This window comes from Scylla paramamosain, chromosome 8 (genome assembly GCF_035594125.1).
Source record: "Scylla paramamosain isolate STU-SP2022 chromosome 8, ASM3559412v1, whole genome shotgun sequence".
NCBI lineage: Eukaryota > Metazoa > Arthropoda > Malacostraca > Decapoda > Portunidae > Scylla > Scylla paramamosain.
The window spans coordinates 22,559,513-22,577,817 of NC_087158.1; the positions used below are offsets into that span (position 1 = coordinate 22,559,513).

General features: G+C 38.6%; 1 protein-coding gene and 1 long non-coding RNA gene across 3 annotated transcripts; one reads left to right on the forward strand and one right to left on the reverse strand.

Moving 5' to 3' along the window:
- Positions 1 to 918: 918 nt before the first annotated feature.
- On the reverse strand, positions 919 to 16,428 carry LOC135102975 (glypican-4-like). Of its 2 annotated transcripts, none has more exons than XM_064008748.1 (10): positions 16,359 to 16,428; positions 15,009 to 15,167; positions 13,677 to 13,911; positions 12,220 to 12,376; positions 11,571 to 11,736; positions 10,762 to 10,892; positions 10,206 to 10,379; positions 9,822 to 9,925; positions 9,227 to 9,369; positions 919 to 5,509 (listed from the first exon to the last, which is right to left on the reverse strand). In XM_064008748.1, the coding sequence occupies exons 1-10, from the start codon at positions 16,411 to 16,413 to the stop codon at positions 5,007 to 5,009; spliced, it is 1,827 nt and encodes a 608-aa protein (XP_063864818.1). In that variant the 5' UTR covers positions 16,414 to 16,428; the 3' UTR covers positions 919 to 5,006. The 2 variants fall into 2 exon arrangements, with proteins under 2 accessions (XP_063864818.1, XP_063864819.1); XM_064008749.1 differs by lacking the exon at positions 16,359 to 16,428 and adding an exon at positions 16,090 to 16,315.
- Positions 5,375 to 11,284, forward strand: LOC135102978 (uncharacterized). Its single transcript, XR_010269878.1, has 2 exons — positions 5,375 to 5,516; positions 10,688 to 11,284. It is a non-coding gene; the product is annotated as an uncharacterized LOC135102978 (long non-coding RNA).
- Positions 16,429 to 18,305: the final 1,877 nt, after the last annotated feature.

Consider the following 18,305-nt stretch of genomic DNA (forward strand, 5'->3'; position numbering starts at 1 on the left):
TGTTGCCAAACACCTCAGATTCAAATTCAGGGCATATTGAAGTCTTCCAATATTACAAGTTCCTTGCTAGCACAAATGTTGTAAAGTTAGTCAAAGTGATGTTCTCTTAGGTTTAAAGGAGAATGGGATGTAATGTCAAAAAAAAGAAGTTAAAAGTAGGGAGATGGAGGATTAGGATGTTGGGGAATTGGTTTAACTTTAAAGTAAACTTCAATCTTATTATCATTCTTAATACAAGTACTGTACAAACATCATGCTTAGAATAAGGGAATAGAAGATAATTCTTGAACAAGGAGTAATCATCAGTGCTTACAAAAGTATCAGAGATACCTGGGTAAAGCCAGGATTTGGTGACAAAAAAAAAAAAAAAAAAAAAAAAATTGCAATATCATGACACAACATTCATGAAAGCTTTAGAAAGAGCAATATTTGATGGATTGGAACCATGAGAGTAACTGCTAGTACAAGAATTTATTTGTTTGAGGCAGGGATAGCTGTAGAGTTAGAAGTTGCCATAGGAAGCTGGGGACTGACACCACCAGAGGATTCATTGAGCCACACTGGAAAGCAACAGTACAGTTCTGTCCTGGATTCTACCAGATGCCTCTAGGGAAGATCAGTGATTGCAGGTGTCCCCTTGAGACTTTCTATTAGTGATATCACTGACTGATATCATTATCCTTTTTTTGGATTCAGTTACATCAGTGAGGTTTGGTTGGTTGGTGGTGGTTCTCTGGAATGGTTACCTGGCAGGTGATCCATGAGGTAAGGGTTGGTCTGTATACCTGTGTCATGCCTAGTCTGCATCAGTTAACAGTGTATATATATCTTGTCAGCCCTATGGTTGTGTAAATTTCTGGTGTACTTTTTGCTAACTACATGTGTGTGGGTATATAAGCAACAGTAAAACACATGATATTTTATTCAAATTTTCATCTTTATTGGCACCCTTTTACTTTATATCTTTATCAAATTTCCAGCTTCTGACACCCTCTTATCTTTCATTAGGTTTTCAGTTTCCTCTAAATGGATCCATAAATTAAGGGTGTATTTTATATATTGATCATCATTGAAAAACTGATAATTGCAAGGTGGTACTAAGTTTGGTACTGCATTCAATCAGGGTAACCTCCATGTGAGTCATGTTTAGGTAAAAAAGAATGAGGAGATTTTCACATTATGTATTATGTACAATAAAATAACAAAATATCTCTGTACAGACATCCTCCTTACAGAATGGAATTTAATAAACTGCCCAGTAATGCATTGACTGATTGAGGCAATTATCAATCCACATACCTTTACATCAGTGCTTGAGACTATAATTAAATGCAGTATTGTCTGAGGTCTTATTAGTGACTATGAAAACTTCAACACCAGTTCTACAATTTCTTGGAGGACTAATGAGTAAATTTTACATTCTTGCAAAACTTCAGTAGCAGGATTGTGGTGCATTAAGTAAGCAATATTTTTAGCCCATCCTTCTCCAATTTCTTTATTTTAGATACTCTTACTATTGGTAACATTCCTCAAAATTATTATGAAAGCTAAAAGAATTTATACATCAAAACTAGCTTAGTATGTATACCTTGCACTCTGAGGATAAATAATTTTTTTCAAACTTTCTTTACAGAGCTGGTAGTGTCAAATCATCACTTAAAAAGCCTGCCACATCATCATCTGCCAAAACCACAAGAGACCCAAGCACGTACAGACAGAAGGTGAAGTTTCTCACTGGGTCCTGTGAAGTTACTGCTAGCATCTCAATCCACTTGGGGCCTCCAGGGCCTGCAGACCTTAAGTGCCTCACACAAGCTTCAGAATTTTATACTATGTGAGAAACTTAGAGAAGAGTAAAAATTATTGAAAATAAATCATATGCAGGTAAGGAGTAGTTACATACAAAAGTGCTCATACTGAATTCATACATATAAAAATCAATATACAATTATTAAATAACTAAATTTGTGACAAATTTACAAGGTACCTAACTTGATGGCAGTATATAATACAAAATATAACACGTTATAATACCTCCTCTTGTGCTTATATGGTTAATTTAATGGAAATAAGACTGGCTGTAATATGATACATATGTAGAACTGGTGACCTTACTAACTCAGCATATCAGTAACAAAGAGGACTTGTGCAAATACATATAAATATGTACTGACCCAGTAACTTAGTACGATTAACATACTTCCTAGCCAAATATAACTCTTCCTGTATGACTTACATCTCAAGTGGGATACAAAGAAAGCAAATATTAACACCTGCAAGCATTTTCCTGTACTTATATCCAGACTGCACACAGACCTATAGCCCACCTATGTGTGAGAGGAGGTAGAGTTTAACCAAGCTCTTGAGATCACCAACTTTGTATTTGCAAAAGATAAAGTAACTCAAAACATAAAGACCTAAGTTTCTAGGACAGACATGGGCAACCTGTGGTCAGCAAGCCACGTGTGGCCTGGGTACACCCTGTAGTGGCGCAGTGTACTGTGGTAATTACGTATCTTGAGTTGTGACTTACAGCTGTAATACAGTAGACAACAGAATGGTTTTTGGTAATGGCATTCCAAATTTGTTATTATAAAGATCTGATGTGTATTTTGAATTTTAAAATTTTGCAGTTTGTTACACTTTTCTCTCTGTTCAGTTGTTATAATCACTTTAGTAATATATCTGACTGCAGGTGGAAAGGATAAAAAAAAAAAAAAAAAAAAAAACACTACATATCATTGGTACTCATGCCTAATGTTATTTTGAAAAATATAAGTGGCAGTTTTTAGGGTCAACATTGGCCATGACATAGCCCGGGTGCACCAAGTGGATTAATTTTGCCACCACACATCCTGTGGATGTTATAAAAGACAACTAAAAGGGACAGAGAGGGGACAGGAAACCCATTCTCTGCATTTATATTGCTTCATTGGCATCTTCTTGGCTGCCTTCTCTTAACCCTTGAACACTGGTGGTTTCAATTCTGAGATTTTTCTCTAGTACAGGGAAATATGATAATTTTATTGAATTTATTGAATTGCACATTAAAAGTATATGGTAATTTAAGAAAGTTGTGAAGTTAGTTAAGCCATTGCAGTGATTTAAAGGTTAAGAGGGATGTGAGCTTCCTATATAGATAGAATTTTAACTTTAATGGGTTTTTACTTTTCATTATTAGTGTGCGTGAAGTATTTGAAATCATTGTTCCAGAAACAAGTGTCCCACAATTCTATACTTAAAATGACCCTATGGCCTGCTGATTCAGAGAGGCTGCCCATTCCTGGTCTAGTAGAATAATAATTTCATTTTAAATAAATTACAATGTATTTTTAAATGTGGATAGTTCTGGAGTCTTCACAAATCACTTTACAGTATTGTACATACTTATTGCTTTCCATTTAAGATTAAGATTATTGTTTGGTCTGCACCAAAAGTAAGAGTCAATACCCAACTTTAATGTCTTATTGTTAATAGATATGGTAGAGTATGAATAACAGCACTGCATCCAGGCATTAAATACAGAGCATTCAAGACCACTCTGCTATCCTCCTGTAGGACCATCAAGTTAATTCTGGGCTACTGTAACTAAGAACATCACCTTTCATGAATGTCAACAGTAATAATCAAGTCCTCATATCTTGGCTACCTATTATATCTAGGGTGAGAGGTCCTCTTGTTGGTCTATATTATGCTCTTAGAAGATATCTATATGCAAGTATGATGATTATCACACAACAGACAAATCATTTTCTCACAATGATGATGAAAAAAGACACGCTTACAGTGAGAGTCCTAAATCTTGGTAATGTAATGAGCTGATGATTCTAACAATACTTTCATCACTAGACAAAAGTAAGAGTATGCTGAAAACTAATCACATTATACATACACATTCATACATAGTGGACTACATATTCAGAAGAGTACATAAATAAGAAATAAAATGAAGGAGGAAATGTGGTAAATTTCTTGCCTGGACGGCCGAGTTTTGATTCAAGACCAGATAAATGTTTTGATATACTTAGCTATCACAGCAACAGAAGGGGACTGCATGCAAGGGGTTCAGTGTTAGGTTGTCTGAACATTTATCTTAAGACTGATATCATAGCTTGGCCTTTGAAGGGAAGAAATCAAAAGGTATATATATTGACATTGGCCTCTGAAGGGGTTTGCAAAGAACAAGTCAATTGGTCTCAGATTGAACCATTAGTAAAGCAAAATAAAAACAGTAATTAAATACAGATGTCAAGCTTCAGTACAACTATTGGACATTAATAAAATCAACTTGATTGTAACTTGATACAGGGCTATACTCTTGGCATACAAGTTCCATTACATTAGTTTCAAAGCCTTCAGTCCTGTTTTCCTGTTCTGGAGACTTACATAAGGTCAACAGTTCCTCAGCCTATGTGAGATTTTCTTTCATATTTAGACAAATTGCAGGTAAGAGAACCTCAAACACCAGACCTGAAGAACCACAGTCACATTCTCTGACAAATCAACAGCAGAGTTCAGTGACCTCCTCCACTGGGTCACCACCAACTGCCGGCCTAAGCATGGTCAGCATAACACAAGGCGTCTGTATGGTTGACTTTTCAACTCTTTCCAATGATTCAGTCACAAACTGGCATCAAACTCAGGTAATGCACAAGGAAAATGCTTAAATACTTAAATTTTTCATTGCTGAAATATTCAAATTTTTCATCTAATAATTTTCATTTTTGGATTACAATAAGTCATTGTCCAATTCCCATCTAAACTGTTTTCAGTGTCTAACATTCATGTAGAAACTAAAAGCACTGAGCAATACAAAAAATATAAAAAAATGACAAATTTTGTAACTTTCCAGGAAAAGTCACCTTGACAGTTTTTCCAGTGTGGCTTCCTCCATGTGTGTCATCCAAAAGTCACCACTCACCATTTTACAATCAGGTAACTGTTTTTCTTTTTCTTTTCAATATCTCATAGTTCAGTTTTGCCACCTGTGGACTAAAAAGGGAGCCTTAGACCAAGGACCCCAGGAACATGATGATGGCTGGCAGCATATAGATGGTGATGGCACGATTTAGTGACATGGTCTCCTTTGAGGCACCTGAGGGAGGCTGCTCCCCCTCACTCTTGGGAGTACTGCGGCCAGGAGTTTCATGTGGGGGGGTCTTGTGAACTGGCCGGCGAGTCTTGGGTACAAAGCCTCCTGATCCTTCATAATCATCCCCATCCCAACCTGCACCTGAGCCCTCATAAGCATTGTTGTTGTCCCGTCTGCCTCCTCCTGAATTACTGTACAAGTAGATGTCTTCATCATCATCGTAAGAGTCGTCTTCGTACCGGGTCCTGTCATCTCCTTTTCCAGACGAGGTGTAGGCATCCTCATCATCTGGGGGATAGTGCCCAGAGGAGGCTGGGGGACCATCACCACTGCCACTGCCACTTCCCTCATACCCTACTGTGGCATCGTCACCGACAGTCTCTTCATTCTGTCTGTTGCTGGTCTTCAGCCAAGTCTCTGAAAGGTTTGTGTTTTGTCTCTTATATTTAAGTAGAAATCAAGGTCACAGATCTAGATCCAGTATGGTGCACAGAATCAAACCAATTAACAATGAGCTACACTTCTTACAGAGAGAGAATCTCCATGAGAAAAGTGTAATTTACTTTCTAGATGATGCCAAATATTTTCTATTGGTTGATAACATATTAAGGTATGTTTGGTCACTTTTTCCTTATTAATTTTTTTATGATGACATTATGTATATATATTTCTTAATGCACTGTGTGATCTGCATAAAGCTGAAATATGTGATGTATAGCATAATATTTAAAAAATGCAAGACTGTGCAGTTACAGTTATACCATGATGTTCCCTTAGCCATATGCCAGTACATGGGCATGAAAGATTTTGTGCAGCATTTAGCAATATTATGGCAACTCCAGTCTTTATAGTTCAACTGAAAATGCATCTTGCACACGTCCTCAGCATCCTTTCGTTTGACAATCCAAAACTCAAGTAAAGGATTCATGTTAAAATGAATTGTATAGTTAAAATACAATTTAGTAACAATCCAGTATGCAGTACAGAAAGATTAAGAAAACACTTTTATATACATTCAATATAGAGAAACCATTTGTGAATGGAAGACAACCATCACATACTTGATTACAAAGCAGTTCTGAATGTGGTGGCCCAGCCAAATGAAACATTTATATTGCAACAGTTAGGGCAATATGCAGCATATCAAGGCAAATTATGTATTTGAAGGAAAAATTAGCTGTTCATACAAAATAGTGAGGAGAATTTGTTAGTCATTCATGTAATCTCATTCTTTATGATGTGAAGTCTAACATCTTTGGAATAGGAAGCTAAGGAGAAACTACAAAATGTATGGAGAGTGTATGGAGAGAATATGTAGTGTCAATGTTGGGGCACACAGTGATACACATATATTGTAGAAAACTTGCTGTCATCATGTCAAAGAGGTGCTGAATTAATGAAATATATTAATGCTGCATACTAAATTTGAAACTTATTTAATCTAAAGTTTTCATTTATTCTGTATATTAGTATAACAGTAATTATTACTATCACTGAAATTTATAGAAACTAAGTTAAATGGAGTAGTTAAATGAAGTAATCAAGTTATGTGAGAGGCTGTAGAGAGGCAGTGAAGGTTGTGTTTTACATGGTAAAGTTGATGACATGGGGTGAAGGGTTGATAAGACACAGAGCATTTCTGATGAATCTGTAGGTCACATGTGGTTGCATATCTGGTCCAGTTGCCTCATAAGGGGGCAGGCAGATTTGTGCCCAGTCTTCAGAGAGAGAGATATGTTATGACCGATTTCTCCACAAACCCTATATTAGACCCCAACACAAGTTCATTGTAATCCTGTTTTTAGTTTGTGTATAAGAATAATGATTATAAGTGTAATGTATTCATGACTGATGCATTAGTTTACATTAAGAGTAAAGATTATATAATGTAATGCATTTGATGACTGATGAATACGTTGGGCTACCTACCTACTAGTGCTGCGAGTGATGAGCAATGTCAAGATATAGATATAACATACACGTAGTAGATTGTCATTTTTCATAAGTTACTGCGCAAGTAAACTGTCATGATTGATTTATGTGTGTCTTGCATATGAAATAAATATTATTAGTACAATGTGCCAGGTCTGCTGTAAACCTTAAGTATAGAGAGGAGGAATTCATTCTCTTAGGACCAAGATGTGTAGTCAGCAACTCCTTGACATGATTAAGTCATGTGTGGCCAGCCACACAACTAGTGTGCCATTGTATCCACCATGGAAAAGTGGCACTCCTATGGTAACAGTAGAGTTGTTGTTGCCTACTGCTTTGAATGACCTTTCTTAGAGAGGTCAGTTTTAGTTACACTTTTCTGAAGGAACCAGTGTTTCTATATCAAGTATTTCTGCCCTTATTTATCATCAGCTTTGAGAAACATGTACATATTATTAGCTTGTGCAAATTTCCTGTGATGTTTGACATGCACAATATAGTGAGTGACTGTATTACAAATTAAGGTCTATTACTAAGGAAATATGTCAGCAAACTAGGATAAATCAAGCTATAATACAGTCATTCTCTACATAAGTCTTAAAACTTAAGAGACCAGACAGAGCATTGTAACTTGACTTATTCCACTTTTGCTGATGTATTTCCTTAGTACAGTCTCATTCTCACAACACATAATAATAAAGCCTCACTTTAACTCAGACATATGTAAAATTTGCACATGCAAATGTGTGTGTTACTCAAAGCTGTAGAGGCATGAAGAAAAAGTGTGTTTCTTCAAGCAAGTGTAATTAAAAACGGACTTTTTGTCATTCAAAGTATGTATAAGGACTCCACAGTTCCTATAGAGGTAATGTTTCCTGTACCACTTTTCCATGATGGATACAGTAGCAAAATAAAAGACAGGCATGGTAGTTGGCCAAATGCAGCTTGCCATGATTATATCAAGATGCACTATTTATGCATCTTACTTCTAATATATGAACATTTTGCTTGCAATTAGAGCCAAATGCCAACCACCTATCAATGGAGGTAATAGTGCATAATCAGTACCAATTTTCCTGCTATCCTACAAACAATAGTAATGTGAGCGTAGTTGTATAGTACATGCTGCCAATATTCAGGGATTTCTTGAAATATGAATCATGTTTTTTTTTATATTTACTTTTTTTAATGATAAAGAATTGGTTGGAAAAAGATCAATAATGAGTATTGATATTTATTTGTTTTTACTGGGAAAGATTAGGTTAAGTTTGGGCTGCTTAGGTTACTACAGATCATTTTATTAAATGAAGCATGTATCCTTGAAAATAATAGAAACAAATCTACAAATGATCTTTCAGTTATCTATACATTGTTATACAGTAAAAATTTATCATGGATCTATCTAGCACGATTGATTGATTGGTTTAATTGAATCTACAGTAACCTAATCTTTTTTCAGTAAAAGTTAGTAATATTTAAAAACATGATTACTGAAATCTTTTCACAAGAAATCACTAAGGATTTTGTGAAATCCTTTATTATACATATTCCCCATAATTCACCATCCCCATAATTCACCAGTCAACTAGTCCCATGTTTGTCTTGAAAACTGGCAAGGGCATATGGCACTTACCAATGTGTAGCATAAACCTCTATTATTTATTGAATATGACAAAGATGGCAACAGTGGCTGACAAGGTATACACTACAGTGATCTATGAATGTTAGCAGCATGCACAAGATAACATGGCTAATACTATGATTTCTATGATAGCAGGAGTATTATAGTGTTGGAATTAGTAACACTATCAACTTCATTTTGGAGGGTGATTAGCACTGGGCCCCTTGACAGGCAGCCACTCCTGATAGGCATTTTGGATTTTGATGTCTTTTATGCTTGGGGTCATGAGAGAAAGTCAGATTTTGAGAAGGTGTGGTGACTGGCTGTGGTGCATGAATATCCTGTTAAGGGAGGGGGGAGGGAGGGGTGCATGCTGTGACTCAGGGAGGGAGAGAGAATTGTAAATAAAGCTTGGTGCTCAAGTTACTCAACAAATCTCTAAGGGGTAGACAAAAGTTGGTCATTCTCTACAACCCCACAGATATTTGTGTATCTTATTTCTAGTGCCAGGCTTTAATGGATGAGATGTGTGATATAGATAAGGTCTTTGCAGAGAAAGACTGGAATGGCCACATCCTTACCTTCATCAATCCATGATACATCTTTCCCCAAGTATGCATCAAGCAGCTTGTTGGTTATGACCTTGATCCGCATGATCTGCTCGTCCATTTCTGAGCTGTGGTGAGGAGGCTCAGAAATGTTCAGTCCACTGCTTGCTTCATACCTGAGGGTGAATTTTTATTGAAACATCTTCATGTCATCAAAGCTATGCTCTACATTTAAGATATTCTCACATTAACTGAGCATACACCAGACTCCTTGTATTTATGGTCACTTGAATAATGGATACCCTAAATAGCTGCAAAGATGATCAAAGCACCATATTAATAAAAATGTGATCCAGGAGGAAAAAAAAAAATTGGAGTGAAGTTTCTGAAACGAGTTGAAATTATTGTATAATCACAGATGCTCTACTACTTAACAGTGATCACTCTAGGCAAGTTTTAAGATTCAGATTTGGTTCAACTGTACTTCCCAAATTACACAAGATAATTTTTTCTTTGGTCAAATTAATTGTGATTACTCTTGTAACAGAACGTTAAGAATATTAACAGAACAGGACTGGATTTATCCAAAGTTTCTCAGCAAATAAATTACAACCTGCCTGATACTTACTTGCCAAGCTTGGTGCCTGTCCAGCAGCTGGCAGCTCCTTCCTTGGCTGCATCTCTGCACATTTTGGTGGGAAGCTCACTCCAAAAGTCACGTGAATTCCTAATCTGTTGGAATTTTTCAATATGTGCTCTCTTGGATGCTAAAATTGTGTTGTGGTCAGACAGGTGTAAGTTAACAAACCACAAGAGTGAAATATTCCAGTCTGGCAATAAAATAGTCTGGCTAAGCTAAGTACATGCTTATAACACTTCCATGCTATGAATAAAACTCTTCCCTAGACTGAACTAAATAAAATTTTTCTAGTAATGTGGACAATTGTTAATTTTTGCAAAATTATTCTAGAAGTAGTCAATTTTCTTTGCATAATACTACATAATATCTTACCTTAGTCTTGATTTCATGGACGTGTCTACTGACAGACACATCATCAGTATCCCTGTCCCTCTTCTTATCTTGCCGATCATTGCTTCTGAAGTCCAAAAACTCTGGTGTTAGCTCACCACGAACTGCCTCTCTCCTCTTGCGTCCTAGCTGAGGGGGACCACACCCCTTGAACACCTGTGAATACATAAAAGATATTTTAAAATACTTTAAGTGCATTTTAATACAAAGCAAACACCATGCTGTGGCATTCTGTTCCTTTACTTATGTATACTTTGTTCATCAGTAGCCCTTAATTAAATGCCTTCCAGACATCTTTCTATAAAATCACTTCCTTCAAAATATAATATTTCTTAGTGATATCAATAAATTAAAACTTAGACCCCACACTTGCCTTGCATTAATAATAACAATGTCATTCTAATTCACTCTTATCATTAAAAACTCAACCTAATATGGGTATTAATCTCATTCACTCTTTCTAGCAATGGTAGCCTGACATCATTCAAAATCAACTTTATCAACAAAACTGCCTGACTGAGACACATTCAGGTCTTACCTTCTCAGAGATATCTACACCGGACTCTTGAAAATTCATGATTGCATCTGAGATTTTGTAATTTACTGGCTGGACAACATTATCAATGTTGAAGGGATTCTCTAACCTTTCCCCAACTTTAACCATGGCATCTGAAACGGGGAAAAAAAAAAAATAAATAAATAAAACATCAAATACCTTTTCCAGCCAAAGGTAAAACTGTTATAATAAAGGGCTGGATTCTACAAGAAATTTTAATAAGTTCCTTCTTTAACATCTAACTGATCCTTGTGGTTTAAGATTGTGGAATTGCAGTGTAATAACATCATTTTTGTGATTGGCAGTCTTGCCCAGTTCTCAACAAGAAAACAAACTTGTAACTAAGAACTCATAAAATCCTTATCTGCATCTTGGTCATGCTGAAAAGATGATAGAGTGACTGAAAGAAGGCCTGGTAAGCTGCCATGAGATGAAAAGAGTATGTAGTTTCTCAAAATGGTGTCATTTATAAATTACCCTACCAAATAAATAAAACTGCACTGATGCAGCTTGTATCAATACAAACAACACTAAAACCTCCATACATACGATGCCAGTTAGTAATTAACAATTCTAGACTCATCAGAAAAAAAGATATGCTATGACATCTAAATAAAGAAAGAAAAGGATAAGTTACTTGAGGATCCAAATTTCTGCCCTTTTACACAAACATACTCAAGATGACTGATGAGAACCAACCTCAGTGGTGCAACACTGAATAAACATGGTATCAATCTTCGCTTCAGAAATGCTATCAAAGTAATAAAAACCCAGACACACACAATACTAACCAACATAATCTATCCAGGATTCTACTAGTGGCTGGTGGTGGATCAGGCAAAGGTTGATGACTTCCCTGCAGTAGGGCAGACAAGGCCTCACTCCCTTATGACCATCACAGGTAGAACAGTGGGTCATCCTCATTAGCTCATGCACACAACTGATACTTGGATTCACCTGAAAACATTTGAAATATCATTAGATTGAGAATAGAAATTCCATAACAATTCTTAGAACTGTGTTAATTTTAAATTCAAATTAGCTGCTTATTCTCTGACTTCTAATGTGGTCATTTTCATATCTTAAGTTTTTATCCTCTCTCTTTTTCCTTTATCACTTACTCCACTCATATTTTATAGACCAATAATCATATTCCCTTTGTCTTGCATTTCTCTTTCAATCTGACACATTTCTTTGCAAAGTTTTCCTGTGTATACTTCACCCTCAATGCTGAGGGTGTTCTCAATCTCTGCCATCCAGCATTGATTCTCTTTTGTCAGGCTGCTGCTTTGCTCATAATTGAGTAGATTGGTATGCTGTCATCAAGTAGGAAACTCGTAAATTAAAGCAAATGAAGAACTTGGCTTTCAAAGTAATGATGGCAGTGATGGCACTGAATGGCAAAAACATGATTATTAAAAGTTAAATAATATAACTTGCCTTGAGGACATTTTTCACCACATCTCGGCCTATTGCAAGCCCTTGGGCAAAGGTGCGTAAAGCCACAAAACTTCTCTTGATCTGAGTCGTGAGTTTCTTTGGAACTTCACCAAATGGTTTCAGCTGCTCCATGTGGTGAGTTACACATCGCAGGTATCTGGAAAAATTATCATTCTTTACATCATTCATTCATTCATTGGGAACAACTAGTCTTTTAATAGTTCATCTCAAATTCTTAACATGTCTTAAGGTCCTACATATCAGTAGTATGCTGTCCCTTGCAGACCACATCACTCCAATACACACTGTCCCATACATGCTCATTGTACTCATAAATGCTTGGAGCTCTGACTCAATACATAAAGGACACTCTTGCACTGTACTCTTGCAACTGTTCCACTTTCACCAGAAACCAAGGTTGTGGGACCAGATAAAAAAAATCATCCAACTTCAACTACAGGAAATTTCAAGGTTATGTCTGAGTCATGCTGAGTCTGCCCTTCACCCTTTACTACAGTACAGTATGTAGTGGACACATCTCATGCTGCATTACAGCAAGGTAGCATATGGGACGCAAATATAAGTAATTCACATTCCAAACCTCACAAAATAGTAAAAAAATAAAAAAATAAAATAAATAAAATAATAATAATAATAATAATAATAATAATAATAATAATAATAATAATAATAATAATAGTAATAAAATAAATAGAATAAAATAAAATAATAAAATAAAATAAATATTCCCACAACACATCTCCAAAATTTTGCGAATTTCCCATGAAAGGGCATACCTGGTCCAGCAGTGCAACTAATTAATTTATATAAAAACTGACTCTGATTCTAACCAAAAGTATCCAACACCTCAACTGACTCTGACTCCACAGTCCTGCTTTTAACTTTACTTCTGCCTAAGCAAAGGAAAAGTTATTTTCATTTATCAAACCTTCAAAGCATTCACTCTACATTCTTTCTTCTTTATCTACTGTTTTAGCAGCTCACAATTTACACACAATCAACTGATACCATTCTTTACCCTCCCCATATTATCCACTTCTTTCTAAAATAACTTCTCATTTTCTTGTAAGTTTTTATGTAAGTTTTTTGGTATTTTCTCCCATTTCTCATAATTTAGACTAACAACAATGTAATTTTGGTCCCTTGGCAACCAAACTCTGAATGATTGTGATCCATGGTGTTAAGGACCACCAATTAAGTTACCAACATAATAAGCAGTGACATCACACAGCCGTGAAAATACTTGAGGTGGCTCCACACGTCAACAGTCTGTAGTTATGTAATAAACATTAATTTGCTAAACCACATCGTGCATATGTATGTACTATGCAAAGAACTGCACAATAGCTGAAAATTCCTTAAAGTTTTTAAGTTATCATATACATTTCTATATGGCTATTGCAAGGAAGTGTACAAGCTCTCTCCCAACCACTTACCGGTTGTTAAAAGTGTACTGGACATTAAAGACGGTGAACATGCGTTGGTATAAAAGCTTGAAGAAGTTGTCCATGGTAACCTGCAGGTCCTGCTCTCCATTCCTGAAGTAGTCCTCCAGCTTGTCATACAGTGTGGTGAAGACATAGGCATTCTGCTGGTACAGGATGCCATATGTGCGGCTGAACATCTCATCAAAGTTTTTCCGACTCTGGTTGAGCAGCTTGTAGAACACCTCTGAGGATTGCAGGACCCAGTCAGTACAATACACAACACATTTAAGGCAGTTCTTAAAAAAAAAAAAAAAAATTGCTTCTCACATATATCACTTGCTTATTATTCTTGTCAGTACAAACAAAATAAGTGTACTACTCACATGCCTACAAAAGTTCCCTGAATAATGAACAAAAGACAACTCAAACATTATGTATTTTTCTTAACCTCACTGTGTTCAAACACAATGCATTTTGGTAAGGGTACACCGAGTGCATTTTGGTAAGGGTACACTTATCACAATGAGCAAAATTAACCTAACTTTACTCTGTGGTCACTATCTAATGGCACACACTCAAAACATGTTTAGAAGAAAGTTTACAGCCATTATAATCATTGTGACTAGTATACCTATGCAAGATTTACAAATATGGAAAATAACAAGAACTGCACAATGAGATGCTGAGAAACAGTGCGAATGCCCACAAACTATCTCCATTTCATAAAATGTTGACCAAAACCCCTGTTATGTATTTCTCTAAATGACAATGTCTATTAGGCAAAATACTCCACAACTTGCTACAAGAAATGAGCTTCATTGGCCACATAGGTCAGAGTAAATTTGGAGACAATCCTGTCTCACTCTGGCCAACATTTTTTTTTCCTGGTACAGATGTACCATTATATTATAAACTTGGTATACATTCATATATTTTTAAATCACTCATTTTTAAAATGTAATCTTACTTAATCTAACTGCCAGATTCAGATGGTACAACCCGTTACTAATAAAAATTCAGAAAAAGGTGGTCTTTACCTTGACAGGCTTGACTGACTATTAAGGGTAGTTTCTAGTACAGCCCAGTCCATCCTATCCCAGTTCTGCTCAGCCCAGTCCAGGCCAGCCAAGCTAAATCCTGTCTTATTCACCTTCATCCATCCACTTCAGCTCAACTCACTCCATCCAGTCCAGCTCACCCTAACCCATCCCACCCCCGCCATGCCATGCCTCACCCATCCCATCACATCCCAGCCCAGTTCACCTTGACCCATCCCATCCCAGCCACGCCTCACCCTAACCCATCCCACCCCAGCCCACCACGCCATCCTGCCTCACTCACCGTTCAGCTTCACGTTCTTCTTGCTGAACAGATTGGCCAGTGGGTTGAGGAGGTTCTTGAGGTTGGTGTCAAACTCCTGGCGGCTCTCCACGCTGAGCTTGCGTTCCATCACCTCCGTGCAGCAGGTGGTCTCTCCGCGGCATATCTTGAGGTGGTTGCCTGGAACACAAACACATCAGTCATTTTACAAAGTTCTCAATTCTCAAAAACATTGTGGTAAAGAAATAAAACAATAACCCCAATGCTTCCGCTCCTTCCAACAACCAAAATCTTTGGACAGAAAACTTCGATGCTTCATTCATTCCTTTGATGACGCTTCACTTTGACCTAACAAAATACCATTCCGTATCAGTTACTTCTCTTTCTCAGCAGGTTATACTGAAGCTATTTACGTACATCACATTTTCAAAAGACCAATGACAAGTTCCGTAATAGAAACGACAGATACAATTCCTGACGGATGCAACATCAATGTAAAAAAATAAAGCAACGAGTGGGTAGTAACGGTAGTTACATCGCGGTAATCTCAACGAGGGATTAAATATCAAACTGCTGTAAAACGGATGTGTGTACCCACGAAAATGTACCTTGTAATATCCATTCATGATTCATCTAATCTTTGCTAAGTGCGCGTTATGAAGACTGACATTCGTCCAACCTTCCGATATACCCTGTGGTGGCTCATAACACAGAACCAGTCGTGCAGCATCCTATTTCTGACATAAAACCCCAAGATAAATACGGCCTGAATCATCACTTTTAGGTCTATGTACAGAATCCACGTAAGGCGACCACAGCTACACCCTGATGGTCTGGGGGTGACGCAGCACGGCGCGGCTTAGCGACAGCCTATTGAGGCCCCAGCCGTCCCTTGAAAGAGTTGGTCTGACTTTACTTTTATGCCACTCACCCTTACGAATGCATTTACATACATTAAAACAAATGCGTTATCACTAAACACATTACGCTGGGTACTCGCATAAAGATCAGCCGCCGACCCTCACACCGCAGCTTTGTAATGACGCATCGGAAACAGTTCGTCTCTTTCTGGCGCCACCACTGCTGCACCGTGCAAACGTACCTTAGAGCAAGGCAGGGACGGTACTAGTACTGTGGGACCATCCTACTACTGTATTTCAACAGGTTCAGGTGAATGGCCGGTTCACGAAAGCCGGCACATGTAAATGAAGTAAGTGTGAGTGCCTGTTGGTCTCGTTTAGTCCGCCGCCGCCACCAAGACTGCGGATTCACGGTGACTGGGAGGCGAGGGAGTGCTTGGTGGAAGGGAACTTATGCCACCTTCTTTCTACCCACATCAGATGATCAAGCACTGCAATACTTATCACTGACAGGGCGAGGAAGTGTCCCAGTGCATGCGTGTAGCCCGAAGTGCGTGTGATGTCATGATCGTATTACTGTTAGGATTCGAGGTCGCCTTACGACACTTCTCGAGGCATCAACTGCTGTTAGGGAGCCGTGTCGAATCGAAGGCCAATAATGCGCTGGAGAAGGCCTGTAAACTGCCACGCGCCTTTAAAGACGAGTTACATTTAGAAGCCTTTTGTGCGTCGCTTCCAGAGAGAGAGAGAGAGAGAGAGAGAGAGAGAGAGAGAGAATCAGATCTATTGAAAACATGATTAACAGCACCCCCGCCTTCTCTCTCTCTCTCTCTCTCTCTAAAACCCAGACCACCACCACCACAGCCGCCGCTGCCCCCTGTTTCCACTACACACACACACACACACACACACAACTTGCCTCGTATATCCACTCAACTTTCTCACAACTAAGATTGTTCCATAAATCCCCCACGTACGTACATACAGGACACAGCGAGCGACAGACACAAACACTGCATTAATAAAACACTCCAACATATCCATACGCTCGCTCACTCACTCACATACTTCTCTTAACTTGCTGCAATACTGATACTTTGTTACTTTTCTGCTCATTAAGCGCAACTAACAAGGGAAGGGCGGGACAGGCAGCTAACTACTATTCTCTCTCTCTCTCTCTCTCTCTCTCTCTCTCTCTCTCTCTCTCTCTCTCTCTCTCTCTCTCTCGCTAACGAGTGTACAAGCCGGGAGACCAGCTGAGACTAGGAGAGAGAGAGAGAGAGAGAGAGAGAGAGAGAGAGAGAGAGAGAGAGAGAGAGAGAGAGAGAGAGAGAGAGAGAGAGATTATTACCAGCGGAAACATACATTAATCGACCTCACGGGAAAGGATAAACGAGGAGAGGCAAATTATAGGAACAAAAATGGGAAGAAGAAGAAGGGAAGGGCGGTGAGTGATGTAGGAGGAGGAGGAGGAGGAGGAGGAGGAGGAGGAGGAGGAGGAGGAGGAGGAGTACCACGCGGGAAAAGGTGGCGGAAATACGACTCCTTTTTATAAGTCAGTCTGAAGCGAAGAAAAATAAAATCAGAAAAAAAAGAGGAAAAACAATTAAATGTACCAAATCTCAAGGAGGAAGCAGGGTTGGGATGGCATGGCGGGAACGGATACTCTTGGATAAAGGGAATGAATAGACGGAATAAAGAGGGGAGGGGGAGGAAGAGAAAGGGTGAGTGCCAAAGAGAGTGGGGAGATACGGGGGAGAGGGGAGATCATGGCGAGGGCCGCACATAGAGCCATTTTGATCAACTATATCGATCTTCCCCTCACTTTCCAGCGCTCCTGAGGGGATGCGGCCCTCGGAACACAGGGAAATAGGGCCTTAGGAGAGGGGAGAGGAGATCAAGAGGAAGCGACGGCGGTGGCGTAGGATGAAGAGGAGGAGGAGGTGGAGGAGGAAGAGGCGAACGAGGACGAGTAGAAAGGAGAAGGGAGAAGGGTGAAATACGGAGCGAGGGGAGATGGGAGGACAACTAATCCCAGTGCTTACGTATTACGACAACCAGATATGGAGGAAGAGGAGGAGGAGGAGGAGAAGGAGGAGGAGAGGGGAGGTGAAGGGATGGATGACTGAGTGCTCATGGCGAAGAAAGGCAAACAGAGGGGAAAATGAGACTTGACGCAGAGGGAGCAATACTGACGCAGGGATGCACAGAGGAGGAGGAGGAGGAGGAGGTGAAGGGAGAAAGGGGAACTCTTGATGCAAAGGGGGAGGAGACAAGAGGGAGACTAGAAGGGAGACGATAGCCACTGGGGAGAGAAATGGAGAAGGGACTAGAATTCTCTCTCTCTCTCTCTCTCTCTCTCTCTCTCTCTCTCTCTCTCTCTCTCTCTCTCTCTCTCTCTCTCTCTCTCTCTCTCTCTCTCAGTCCTCTTGAGTTATAGCTATCGGAGAGTTGGGCG

Excerpts from the sequence above, each read along its gene's own strand:
- LOC135102975 (XM_064008748.1), bottom strand. The coding sequence starts at position 16,413 with ATGACATCACACGCACTTCGGGCTACACGCATGCACTGGGACACTTCC. Across the intron at positions 9,370-9,821 it reads ACAGGCACCAAGCTTGGCAA|GTATGAAGCAAGCAGTGGAC; the intron begins GTAAGTATCAGG and ends ATTCACCCTCAG. Across the intron at positions 5,510-9,226 it reads TGTATCATGGATTGATGAAG|AGACTTGGCTGAAGACCAGC; the intron begins GTAAGGATGTGG and ends CAAACCTTTCAG.